Source organism: Lithobates pipiens, unplaced genomic scaffold, assembly GCF_037356315.1.
Source record: "Lithobates pipiens isolate NorthernLeopardFrog02 unplaced genomic scaffold, aLitPip1_a1.2 Scaffold_18, whole genome shotgun sequence".
In the NCBI taxonomy this organism is placed as follows: Eukaryota; Metazoa; Chordata; class Amphibia; order Anura; family Ranidae; genus Lithobates; species Lithobates pipiens.
This window is the reverse complement of record NW_027507758.1, coordinates 328,855,789-328,870,105: the sequence shown is the minus strand read 5'-3', so window position 1 is coordinate 328,870,105 and position 14,317 is coordinate 328,855,789. Positions and strand designations below refer to the sequence as shown.

The window sequence follows — 14,317 nt, the reverse complement described above, 5'->3', positions numbered from 1 at the left end:
ACACCCGGGCAATGTTAATTGGGTGCCTCGCCACCAATCCTTTTTTTTTTTTTTTTATATATGTGGACAGTGGTTTGGGGAAGGTTTTCATTACTTCATGTTCCAGTGGTCATGATCAGCAGGCCTGGAAGGACGAGGAAATTTCTTCAATTGAAATACAGACCACAAGAACAGCCCTTTTAAAAAAAAAAAAAAGTATGGGGAAGGTTAGGAAGCTTTAGATTTTTTGATGTGCTCCTACTAGTCCTGTGTCACTTAAGGGGGTCAGTAAAACCTGTCATATGTTATAAACCTTTTTTCCAAAATGAAAAAAAAGTTTGGTTGAATGGACACTTTAATAACTGAAAGATTGAACATTTGTTTTGCAACATGGAAACCCTACCATGACTACTGCATAATTATTTACACACCAATTTCTTCCCGTGTGTGGCCTCCGTAAGGTTTATTGAACAAAGGTTCCACATGATCAAACAAATATTTCAGTGCACAATTCTGTATACTATCTTTGGTATATTATCTTCTGTCTTCTATTTATAATATATATTAAAATACATTTTTTATATATATATATTTTATTTTATATTTCCTTTGCCTTTTCAGGTGGAAGCCGTGAGTACATCTGTGCAGGACTCCAGTGTGCTGGTTCAGAGGAGCACTTTGGATCTCATCTTGTTTTGCTTCCCTTTCCATATGAGTCAGGTACTGGTGACAAAGGCAATTTTTTTATTCATTGTGAATGTTTTGATTCTAAACCACTCTCTTTAGAAATATTTGGTAAAATACAAAGAACCACATAAATTAGCTGAGTTGATTTATGTACAACAGAGCAGAAGTGGGACTGCTTCCATTGTTCTAGTCGTGGTTTTTATTTTACGTAGGAGCTAATATCTGATTAGTTGGGTAGAAACTTCAGCTTTGCTTTGACTTTCATAAATAATGCCATATGGTTTTGTGCATTCATATTTTAGTTTGACATCTATATGCAGTTTATTTCTATTTTCTTGTAATTTCCTTTCAGGGGTTAACATATTAAAACATCGATCGGGAGCCATTCAGTTCAATTCTGGAGCCACTTTAGGGATTCATGGATCAAATATATCAGCTGACAGAATTATATAACATTCCAGATGGTTAGACACTCACTTTGGTTAGATGCCTTCTTGAATTTTTCCAGTCTCACATTTTATCGTACTGGTCCATGTGGGTCTCATAAATGAAGACGGGAGGGGGTGCCATGCAAGATATTCTCTTGCATGACTACAAACTATAAATATTTTCATGGATGATGCAAATGCATTCCCGACATGTTAACAATAAAACTAGCTAATAGGCTGAGAATCTGCCCATTTAGTAGGTGAATAGGTTCTATCTTCATTTGTCCAATATGTCTAAAGCAGCTGTAGAAACCTACCAAGGACAAAGTATGTTGTGGATCCTTTAGTGAAGTGTTTCTTCTTTACATCTCCCCAGAAAATGGAGCTTCTTATCCTATACAGTCCTATAGTGGGAACCAATTTCTCTTAGTCACACTTAGAGCTTTGTTCTGTCATACAGTACACATCTATTATGACCATACGTGTTCTGTTGTTTGTGCCCTGGTAACACCAAGCTGTTTTAGTCCCTTTTTGAGCTTCTCTCTGTTACGTGTAGAAAGTTCTGCTGTTATCCTGTTTACTTCCAATTAGCATTTCTATCTTATAAATCTGTTGTGTTAGAAATCTCTCTGATCTTATTACCGACCTCCTTCTGCCATATGTCACTTAGTAGACATTTTCCCTTGTAAAACAAACTATACATGTTTCATTAAAGCCCATTGTTTTTTGTGGTGATTGTGTAAAGCACTCCAGCTAGGGCCGATTTTAGACATTAGACCCCTTTCACACTGAGGTGGTTTTTAGGCGCTTTAGCGCTAGAAATAGCCTCTGAAAACCGCCTCCCATTCATTGCAGTGTGTCTTTTCACACGGGCAGTACTTTATAAAGAGTCCTGCATGCAGCATTTTTGGGGCAGGTTGAGAGCGCTGTAAATAGCGCTTTTTCTAAATACATTGCCCGTTGCAATGAATGGGGAGCGCTTTTGAAGTGCATTAAAAGGGATTTGAAAGCGCCGCAAAACTGTGCTTTTTACCTTGTTTTTAAGCACTGCAAAAATGAGCGGCGCTGCAGTGTGAAAGGAACCTTAGGGAGGCCCAGGACACTTCAGGTTCTGGGGGGGGGGGGGGGGGGCCTCATACAGAGTTGGTTTATATTCTCAATGACAGTTGCACATTTTTAAAATGCATGACACTATGTCATTCTGATGTCACAGACACATGCACAGTCATTTTGCTCTATATGTGGTTCACTTGAGCTGCCAAAATATATATTTTTTAAACTATACAATATACCAGTTCAGAGTAAATACTTTTACAGATGTGGCCAGTGATGTTGTGTTGTAATGTATTTGTATTGTACTTTCTGATGACAACTGTACTGCCTAAACTAAAATAGTACGTTCTGGTATCGTACGAGGAACATTTTCTTGCTTGTCTGGTCTATTAATATCGGATGAATTGTCGGGATCTGCTCTCAAAAGCTCTGTACTAACGATCCGATTATCACACGATCATGTCGAAAGCGGTATTTTCTGTCCAGTTTTCGCATCGTGTTTACGGGCCAATAAAAATGGCTTTGTAACCTTTCCAGACTGATGCATGTCAATTACTTTCTTATCGGTTCTTTAATTTCATTAGATCAAGGCATGGTGTGTTGCTTTTTTAGATCTTTGAGCGCGATTTACTTTGTCAGACGGCTTCTATTTAAGTGATTTCTTAATTAAACAGGTCTGGCAGTAAACTGGCCTGGGTGTGGCAAGTGAAATTTAACTCCGCTTTCCAAAACGTGGTTAATCACAGTTCATTCATGATTTAAAAACTGCATTTTGTATTTACTCAGGTTATCTTTCTGTAGTATTAAAAATTTGTTTGATCTGAATCATTTAGGTGTGACAAATAAGCAAAAAATATGTAAACTCAGGAAGGGGGCAAATACTTTTTCACAGCACTGTATGATCTTAAAATATTTCAGTGATTTGGGCTATTTTTTTTCTTTGGTTACCTAGGCAACCCGTCCCGATATGATTCGGATCCTGTCAGCAGCACTGCGTGTGGTCTTGCGCAGAGATATGTCGTTAAATCGGCGGCTTTATGCATGGCTCCTGGGTAAGCTTGTTCAGTGCTGTGTTTTTCATAGTTTCTGGGGTAAAATTCCATTATATTTTGAAATGCCTTAAAGCCAAATAACTGATTATATTAATTAATATGCCATGTGTTTTTGTTTTTTGTGATATATTTTTTTGCATTGTGCCAGGAAGATGCTGTCATTTCTTGGATCTCCTATTACAGAATTATTTTGTTAAAACGTATAAGCTCCTTATTTCAGGATTTGCAGATAAAGCTACTCAAGAGCTTATTGGTAGTGAGCGGCCCAATCTGCAGTTGATTTGACAGTCTACAGTGAGAGCCAACTTTGACAAATGTCAATGGTGTAGGAAGCATGTGAACTCCATATTGCGGATAGAGAAGGCTATTTGAGAGCCAAATCCGTTTTCTAATGGCCTCTGAATGATCATACTTCCAAAATGGTATCTGTGCAGATTGTTATTAGAATTGAAAAGCCAATGATGGTCCATGCATGCTCTAATTCAGTAGGCAATAGTGAAATGAGCTTTCCCACTAGATAATCTTCATACAAAGGTACATCAGGTGCCTGACTCATGAAAAGTTATTAAACCAACATGAAAAGCAATTATGTACCTAGTTTGTTCAAAGCTCCAGCAAATTGTTTTCTCACTGCATTCAATTAGGAAGCAAAAAATTAACTTCTTGAACCTATTATAAGAGAAATATGTTGGTTGCCATTGCTGTCCTTTCTAGCTTCACAAATATCATGCTGATCCTTTGGTCTTAGTGAGAACTCCTAATGTGGATGCTTTAGTGACTCAGAAAACATTGGTATTTTCACAAGAAAATATACAATGGCAACATATATATTTCTCTTATGTATTTGACCTTTTCTATAAACATAGCCCTATATTTGAGCTAACCTTACCTGCGTAAAAATGATCAGAAAGCTAATATAGACTTCAAAATGCTGTTTTGGTTTTTTTTTTGTATCATGGACTGCCATCTGTCACTAAAACACATTCTATATAGTGTATGCAGTCAAGTCTATGAATATTAGACAGGCACATTTATTTTACAGTGTCCACTAAATTGCTTGGCAGTGTAGGTAATAATTACAATATAAAGTGAAAATGACATAAAGGTTACGGGTGGATGTTTATCATTTCTGCTGCCAACCACCCTCTTATTTCTCTGGGGATATCTTTGAAGTTACCACCTACTCAATTTATATCACAAAATTACACTGTAGCCAAAAAGCCAAAAACACATAAAAAAATAACTCAACTCAAATATACCCCGGGTAAAAAAAAAAATTAAAAAAATCTGAAAAGTAAAAAAATAATGATAAAAAATATTATAAATAACAATTGTTATATTGTTGATGTCCCTTTTAAAAAAAAAAAAAATACTAACTTCAAACTGTGTCTGAAACGTTTAAATGTACAGACCATTCAAAATTCATTTTTTTTCATTGATAAATGTACAGCATTGATTGAGTACATTTATGTAATATTGTAATTTCTAGATGTAGTGCCACCTATGGTCTGCGCCTCCTCATTTAGTTTAGCACACATCATGGTGCAACATGAAGAAATTCTATCCTCCTGTTTAGTGTAAAATAAAATAAAAAGACCAAGATTTCTGAAACAACATAATGTGATGTACTTGAATTGAATTTAAATCAATAGAGTCAAATCGGACTCAGAGAAACCACAATACACACAGAAATGGGAAGAGGACCTTGAAAATGCAGACTGGTCTGGGATATGGTCCGCAACTAAATCATCCTCACCCAATATCCTAGCAGTTGAAACCATCTATGAAGTACTGACACGTTGATACTTGGTGACCGGTAGAATAGCCAAATTTGCCCCCTCCTATTCAGTCCTCTGCTTTCGTGGCTGTTCGAAACAAGGTACACACAAACAAATATGGTGGACCTACCCAATAGTCCAAACTTTCTGGAATTTTATATTTTTGCCCTTGCTTCTAAAATGTTTGTTCCCTTGCAACCGGACCCAATCACAGCACTTATAATCTAAAATCAGACCCCCATCACACACCCAATTTAATATTTTTATCCACAGCAGCTAAACAAACAGTTGCTAAAGCGTGGAAGTGTCCCTTCTTTAGTTGTAGCTGAAACCAAGCACAGAGTAAATCGAGCCATGATCCATGCCAAAATGGAGGCCATTGAAAGAGATCTGCTCCCTCAGTTTGACCGGATCTGGAAACCCTGGATCACACAATTCTTACTGCTATGTTTTGGCCATTCGGTCCTCCTGCCATGGTTAGATAGGTTGAAAAAAGACACAAATCCATCTAGTTCAACCATAAAAAATAAAATAAAAATGTAAATATATATAATATCCTACAGTCCCATATACCGAATCCTATACCCACGGTTTAGGAGGGAGTCTGTTCCACATTTTCATAGCTCTTACTGGGAAGAAACCTCTGTATTTGGAGCCAAAATCTCTTTTCCTCTAGTCGTAAAGAGTGTACCCTATTGTCCTCTGTGTTGACCGTAAAGTGAATAACTCAACACCAAGTTCACTATATGGACCCCGTATATATTTGTACATGTTGATCATATCCCCCCTTAATCTCCTCTTCTCAAGATAGAATAAATTCAGTTCATCTAATCTTTACTCATAGCTGAGTTCCTCCGAGCCTCTTATCAGTTTGGTTGCCCTTCGCTGCACTTTCTCCAGTTCCTCGATATCCTTTTTGAGAACTGGTGCCCAAAACTGAACTGCATATTCCAGATGAGGTCTTACTAATGATTTATACAGGGGCAAAATGATATCTCTATATCTCTGGAGACCATACCTCTCTTAATACAAGAAATTACTTTGCTTGCTTTGGAAACTGAAGCTTAGCATTGCATGCTATCATTGATCTTATGATCTACCAAAACCCCCAGATCCTTCTCCACTATGGATCCCCCCCAGTTATACTCCCCCTAGTATGTATGATGCATGCATATGTTTAGCCCCCAAGTGCATAACTTTACATTTATCAACATTAAACCTCATCTGCCACATAGTTGCCTAATTGGACAGTGCATTGAGGTGTGCTTGTAAATTGGAGACATTCTGTAAGGGTGTTATTTCACTGCATAGCTTGGTGTCATCAGAAATGGTACTTTTAATCCCAGACCCCTATATCATGTATAAAGACATTAAAAAGTAAGGGTCCCAACACTAAACATGGTAGCCATCATCCCACCGCCCCCAACTAATCTATCGATCAGCCTATCCTCGTGGACTTCCCCTCTTTCCTTCCCCTCTCTCTTCTCCCACCACTCTATGGCACTTCCTTCCTAAGTTTACATCATAGACTACTTCCTCTCTGACTAAACCTCTCATAACCATTCTCAGACAATTTTGCCTCATTTATACCTTTGATATTACTGCATGTATTCTTATTCTGTTGAACATCTGTATTTTTGCAAGACCGTCTTGTCCCTTGTTACCGTTTCTCCTCACGTCTAGAGGTTTATATATCTAGAGATCCCTCAGTCTTTATCTGTGTACTTATCTGCATATAGAATTTGAATCATATACAGATATCACAATTATTATCATAGATACTAGAGTAAAAATAAAAAGCTATAATAATGTGGTTGCATAAGTGTGCACAGCCTCTTATAACTGGGGATGTAGCTGTGTTCAGAATTAAGCAATCACATTCAAACTCATGTTAAATAGGAGTCCGTACATTCCTGGTGGCATCATTTTGAAGTGCCCCTGATTAACCCCAAATAAAGTTCAGCTGTTCTAGTAGGTCTCTCCTGGCATTTGCTTAGTTGCATCCTACAGCAAAAGCCATGGTACGCAGAGAGCTTCCAAAGTATCTGATGGATCTCATTGTAAAAAGGTATCAGTCAGGAGAAGGGTACAAAAAATGTTTCAAGGCATTAGATATACTATGGAACACAGTGAAGACAATCAGCATCAAGTGGAGAAAATAAGGCACAACAGTGACATTACCAAAAACTGGACATCCCTCCAAAATTTATGAAAAGACAAGAAGAAAACTGGTCAGGGAGGCTGCCAAGAGGCCTACAGCAATATTAAAGGAGCTGCAGGAATATCTGGCAAGTACTGGCTGTGTGGTACATGTAATAACAATCTCCCGTATTCTTCATATGTCTGGGCTATGGGGTAGAGTGGCAAGACGGAAGCCTTTTCTTATGAAGAAAAACATCCAAGCCCAGCTAAATTTTGCAAAAACACATCTGAAGTCTCCCAAAAGCATGTGGGAAAATGTGTTATGGTCTGGTAAAACCAGGGTTGAACTTTTTGGCCATAATTCCAAAGGATTGGTTTGGTGCAAAAACACTGCACATCACCAAAAGAACACCGCACCCACAGTGAAGCATGGTGGTGGCAGCATACATGCTTTGGGCTGTTTTTCTTCAGCAGGAACAGGGGCCTTAGTCAAGGTAGAGGGAATTATGAACCGTTCCAAATACCAGTCAATATTGGCACAAAACCTTCTCGCTTCTACTAGAAAGCTGAACATGAAGAGGAACTTCATCTTTCAGCATGACAAAGACCCAAAGCATACATCCGAATCAACAAAGGAATGGCTTAACTGGAAGGAGATTAAAGCCAGAGCCCAGACCAGAATCCGATTTGAAAATCTGTGGGGTGATCTGAAGAGGGCTGTACACAGGAGATGCCCTCGCAATCTGACAGATTTGGAGTGTTTTTGCAAAGAAGAGTGGGAAAATATTGCCAAGTCAAGATCTGCCATGCTGACAGACTGGGACTCATACCCAAAAAAGATGAGTGCTGTAATAAAATCAAAAGGTGCTTCAACAAATGATTAGTTTTAGGATGTACACACTTATGCAACCATATTACTTTATTTTGTTATTTTTACTTCGCTCCGCCTAAAAGATTTCAGTTTGTTGTTCAATTGAGTCGTACAGTTTATAGGTCACATTAAAGGTGGAAAAAATTCTGAAATGATTTATCTTCGTCTCATTTTTTTACATCACAGAAACCTGACATTTTAACAAGGGTGTGTAGACTTTTTATATCCACTGTATGTTAAAATTAGAAGTGATCTATTGTACATACTTATTCTGTGTCAAGGCCTCAGCCAGTATTAACGTCATTTAATTAGCATGACAGCCAAGCAGTTAGTATTTTCGGGTTCCAGTATTCTGCTAAATAAGGAATAGAGATGCGCTTGTGGGTCCTCCAAAAAGAAACTCCAACCCTGAACGTGCTCTTTTTTTTTTTTTTTTTTTACATTTTTGTGTACTTTAATGAACTGCAGCCAGGTCATTCCTGCCCCGTAGCTCACGTGAACAAAGAGGCAATCTGTCGGGAGGGAATGATTGGAGTTACAAAATAAAACAAAAACAAAGGAGAGCACATTTGACGTTCGATTGGAGCAGAGTTTGACGGATGCCCAAGTTCATCTCTAGTAAGGAAAAGAGGAAACTGCAATGACCCATAAAAGTCACGCAGCATTCATTCATTATTCTGACTTCTCCGATACTGGGAAAGAGTATTGGCTGCTATGGTACTTTACTTTGCATGTCCTCATTGCTGGGCTGTATTTTTAAAAACCTCAGTAAATATATAAGCAGAATTTGATGAAATGAAACTTTAATATTACATATGATCATGTTTATGGGAAGTCTGCAGTGCAGCAACTGTTTGGACAGACGGGATCTAAAAAATGAAAAACAAGATTTCCTATTAAATCCTGTTACCACCATTAGCTTTAGGTGTTCAGTATGGAGTTGGTAAGCCATTCCCTTAACTCCAATGTCATTTTCTCTTTGCTGTCATTATGGGAAATACAACTTTGGTGAGTTGTCAGAGATTGTCTGTATTTATTTCTATCATTAGATTGGTTGAGCACTTTTTGATTTTATCTTGTGTACTTTTTAATCTAAGGATTTGACAACAATGGCACCATTATAGGACCAAGGAGTACAAGGCAAAGCAACCCAGAGGAACATGCCTGCTACTATTTCAATACCTTCTCCAAGGAACTTTTAGTACAGGTGTGTATTTGAAAACTAGTTATCTGTTGAAAAATAGTTGCGAGGGATGGGGGTGGAGTGCATTCAGTAATTTAGTATGTGTTTGAAATGTATGGCTTTATTTGTGAAAATCCTTTTTTCAGTGGAGCTTTCATTACATTTTAAATTTCATTAGAAGTAATGGAGTACATCTTTACTTTTCCAATTAATAGTAGTAGCAGTTGTCATAATTGATCACCTCTATTGTTTACCTCACAAGATTGAAAATGCCCATTTTCAAAAGACGTTATTTTTTTTTTTTTTTTTGTCTGACCTCATACAATACTGGGCTTCAGAATCGCACTGAGAATTTACAAAACTACAAAGACTTTGGTCACGTATGAAAACCAGTTGGTTTGCATTGCCCCCTCCAGGCTCCGTATGTGCAGGTTTTATTCAGTAAAGATCCGGTTATGTAAGGATCATGAGACTTCATCAAATATCTCTGTGTATGCATTTCTATTGTGCTGATGGTCACGTCACCTCCCCAGCTGACGTCCGAGGGGGATCTCGGGCGCTCCTGCTGTAGCCATTAGATCAGAGGAGGAGAGAGGCTGGAGGTTATGTGACCAGCCAGAAAAGATCTGAGATGAGGAACCTTCATCTGTATCTGTAGACCATCATAAGGATAGAGGAAGGGATGAGGCAACTGGATGGATAGATAGCTGAGCAGGAGAAAGGACAGAGACTGGAATCTGTGCAGCTTCCGCAGAGGATCTGGGTAGGATCACCGCAATGCAGAGGAAAACGAACAGCAGGGCACTGAGGTCAGTATAAGATAAAAAAAAATTGCTTTATTAAATTTAAAGTTAGCATGAAACCGCATGAAAAAGGAACACCTGAGACCAAGTAGCTGTGATCAGTGTGAGGCTGTAGGCATCACTGAGCAAACCGAGACCAAGGATGACCGGGCACCAGCCAGCTCAAGGTATGGATATTGGCAGCGGCTGAGGGTGCACGAGGATGAAATGTGTCAAAATGCCTGGTAGATGTCAGGAGATGGGGGTGTGCTTGACGTGTTTCCAGGGACTTCGCCCACTTTTTCAAATACCCCTGGATGCAATTGAAAAAGAGGGAGAAGTCCCTGGAAAAATGTCAATCATAATATGTGCATTTTATTTAGGGGTCACTTTAGAAAAGAGTTATGATTGCAAGCGGGCACCTCTGGTTACAGCCTAATAACTTTCAAACCAGTACACTGCTAGGACTGTTGAACTTTATATTTTCCTCCTATAAAAAGTAATTGCTATTAGCCGTATATATGTGAACACAATATTTTTATTTTCATTCCAGGCTATGGTGGGAATTTTACAAGGAAAAGAAACGAGCAGAGAAAACTCACTAATGCAAGATTTAAAACCATTCCGGATCCTAATTAGTCTATTGGATAAACCTGAACTTGGTATTTCCCTTCTGTTTTATACTACCACATACAGTAATATGGCAGTTCTGAGTTAGGCTGGGTTCACACTGCTGCGGGGGGAGATCCGGATGTGATTCGCACCGCAAATCACATCCGATCTCCGTAGCGATGCGAGTTCAGCCATACAGATAGTATGGCTGAATTCGCATCGGTCCCGCAGCAAACTCGCACGGGACCCTTTTTTTGGTCCGCAACAGAATCGGATCGCATGGGGGTTCACACCATGCGATCCGATTCCTGTGCGAGTCGGCAGATCGCACTGCGATATGCGGACGGATCTGGGGGTGTCATTAACATATCATTGACACTCCCAGCCGTCCGCATAGGGCAGGGTGAACTGCCGGCGGGAGGTGTGCGATGCGGGAAAACGTTGCGGATTCGCGGCGTTCCCGCATCACAGCGGTGTGAACCCGGCCTTAATAATACCAGACTAGGAGGGCCTATACAGTATTTGTAGTGTGTGCCAGGAATATTTAGCAACTATGGCCCTTGATATTCTATAAACGGCATCTAATATTAAATGACTAATATTGTAGAAATGTTCTGACAGTGTCCATGGATGTCTGTGTTTAGGTAATTGTACTATCTTTCCTATTGTTCACATGGTAGTCTTTTGGATTTGGCCATAGGCATACAGGATCAAATCAGCAAATTATTTGGCAGAACATCGAATGGCAATATGCCCCATGTTTAAGTTTTTAATTTTTTCCTTGATGCACTTCTTCCAGCAGTTAGTATGTGCTTTTCTTTGTTTTTGTTTTTTATTTGTTTTTTCAGTGAGTGTAGATGAGGTTTATTGGGCTATTTAAACTGTATCGTGTATGGTAAATATTGTTTAAATTCATATGCAGGTAGCTAATGACCTTTGTATAACTGTAGCTGTCTCCTCCTTTTTGATCATTGTTGCAGATTTAGATATATTAAGTGCTGTATATGTTCATGACAAGTTGATTGTTTATGTAAGGTTGTGTACATACTTTGTCAGGTCCTGCAATTCTGGAAGATGTTTTAATAGAAGTATTCAGAACATTGTATACCCAGTGTAAAGCAGAATTAGATCTTCAAACACAGGCACCTTTTAGTAAGGACCCTGCACAGCTAAGTAGGTAGGTTCCATTATTCTTTCTTTTAAATTGGCTTCCTAATTGATGTGCAGAAAACGTATCTCTACATGGCAGCAGCTGGCATTTACAGAGTTCACGCCTGAGCCTAGTGGGAATTCTCATTCTCTCTCATGTTTTTTTTTTCTGTGTGTTTTTTAAATGTTTCTTCTTGTCGCGCATAGCACAGCCTGTTCACATGAATGAGTTGGCCTACACGTGTGGTCTTGAACTCAAAAAAAAGTTGCTATATTAAAGGGTTTACTTAGATGTGTTAATTGTGCCTAAGCAGTACCCTGAAAAATACCCTTTGTCCTAAATGTTCTACTAAAAAATAGCAATTCACTTTCTGGTATATGAGAATGGTTAGATACAGGGCTGTTTTTAAGGCAGGGCAAAAGGGGCAGCTGCCCTGGGCCCTGTCATTGTTGTGGGGCCCAAAGCAGCTGCCTCATACTTGCCAATTATCCTAGTTGAAATTCCCTCATCCCTTGAGGTTTTAGTCCTGTGCTGTGTCCCAATATCTCAGTGTGAAGTGCTGCTACTAATGCTGCCCAGCTCTGCCCTATTATGTACAGCTGACTCACCTGCACACCCTGTGTTTACATGTAAATTACCAGCATTCATATGTAAATAGCGGCTGCATTCATATGTAAATAGCGGCAGCCAGTGGCATTCATATGTATATCATGCCACCTGAGGTCATATCCACAGTAATCTCTAGCAAGCAACCAATCGACAAGCAGAAATCATGTGCTGTAACTAATCAGTGAGCTGTAATGTCTGCTGTAACCTCTAGCAACCAGTCAGTGAGCTGTAATGATACCTTGTAACCTCTAGCAACCAGTCAGTGAGCGGTAATGATACACTGTAACCTCTGGCAACCAATCGCAATAGCTGCATGATCTGATTCAGTAAACAGATTTTGATTCTAGCTGCTATTTATTGTATGTTTCAGAGCAGGTGGAGAGCAAAATTGCATGGGTCCAATCAATATTAAAGACGGCCCTGGTTAGATACTCCTGTGCCTACAGCCCTATAGCTGTATATCTGCATTTTGAGATCTAAGGCACTGTTTCCTCCGACTGCTAGTTTCACCTAGTTTCTGAGCTCCTCTTTAATTCTCTAAATATGTTTGAACACCAGGTACCCCATACCTAAAAGTAGGAGTAGGAGAGCACATGTGATATGCCACAAATTGTATTATCCACCACTAGGGCTGCCGTTAAGTCACAGGGCCCTGTACAGCATACCTGACAGCCCTAAAAGGAGGGCAAAACAAATATCTAATGATAAGTGATCAATACAAAATCCGTGTATGAAAAAATAAGGTTAACTCATATTAAAACATAATAAATGCGCATCAAATAAATGGTAAGATAGCAGTCCCATACCATATAATTTACTTATGCATAACAAAGACGTAAACTTCAAAGAGACATATATATAAAATTGTGATATCTTGAAAATGATGAACATCCATATGTAGGAATCCCAAACCGCCTCATTGACAAGTGTGCCAGTTCCCTTACCAAACAGTAATGATATCCAAATAATAAGACATCAACAGCACAGAAATCTTCCAATTGCAGGTTACCACTGTCTCCACCGCCTCCACGGTCCTACACTGGTTATCCAAAGCCAGCAGCTCAATGTAATATTTGTTAGCAGAAAGAGCAAATAACCATATAGTTGTATATAAAAAAAAACACATGATTTATTAGAAGTATATATACTCAAAAAAGTTAGACTGACACTGGCCAAACACACCACACCAGGGATCAACAGCGGGTGTACAAAATCATACGCCACTGGCCTCACCCTACGCCTGTTTTGTCTGGTGCAACAGACATTTTCAGGAGGTGTTTATAATTAAATAACACTGTTATTATGGCTCATAACAGCATGCATGGACTTATATCACCATTACAACAAATAACTTTTGATGGCATGAACATTTTGATTCAATTCAGTAATCCTTTGCTCTGATTTGATGATTTTATTTACTCACTTATTGGATAATATGAGAATGGATTTATGTCACATGTATTAATGTATTAATTTATTATGATAAACTTTTTATGGCATTTGCACTTGATTAAATTTTTTAAATATTTAGTTTAGATTGTGCAAAAATGAATAAATGAATCACCCAATCACTTTATTGTATACTTTGAGGAAGTGCACTTATGATCTAATTTGCTTATTGGATATTCCGATGAATTGTGTGCTGCATCCAAACTAGTAGAATGCACTAAGCGCAGAAACAATCCTATATATAGTATCTCACAAACGTGAGTACACCACTCTCATTTTTGAAAATATTTTATTATATATTTTCTTGTGACAACATTGAAGAAATGGCACTTTGCTACAATGTAAAGTAGTAAGTGTACAGCTTGTATAACAGCGTAAATTTGCTGTCCCCTCAAAATAACTCAACACACTGCGCTTAATGTCTAAACCGCTGGCAACAAAAGTCAGTACACCCCAAAGTGAAAATGTCCAAATTGGGCCCAATTAGCCATTTTCCCTCCCTGTTGTCATGTGACTCGTAGTGTTAAAAGGTCTCAGATGTG

The 14,317-nt window shown here is 38.7% G+C and overlaps 1 protein-coding gene across 4 annotated transcripts in view; it reads left to right on the top strand.

Moving 5' to 3' along the window:
- The window catches only part of DOP1A (DOP1 leucine zipper like protein A), a 133,367-nt gene that overhangs the window by 41,173 nt on the left and 77,877 nt on the right, over window positions 1-14,317 (top strand). For 3 of the 4 annotated variants that reach the window (XM_077487326.1, XM_077487324.1, XM_077487327.1), the window contains 5 exons: window positions 601-699; window positions 3,100-3,199; window positions 9,088-9,197; window positions 10,509-10,617; window positions 11,624-11,744. In XM_077487326.1, the coding sequence (XP_077343452.1) occupies window positions 601-699; window positions 3,100-3,199; window positions 9,088-9,197; window positions 10,509-10,617; window positions 11,624-11,744 (539 nt within the window). The remainder of the gene's footprint in view (window positions 1-600; window positions 700-3,099; window positions 3,200-9,087; window positions 9,198-10,508; window positions 10,618-11,623; window positions 11,745-14,317) is intronic. The other variant, XM_077487325.1, reaches the window with a different exon arrangement.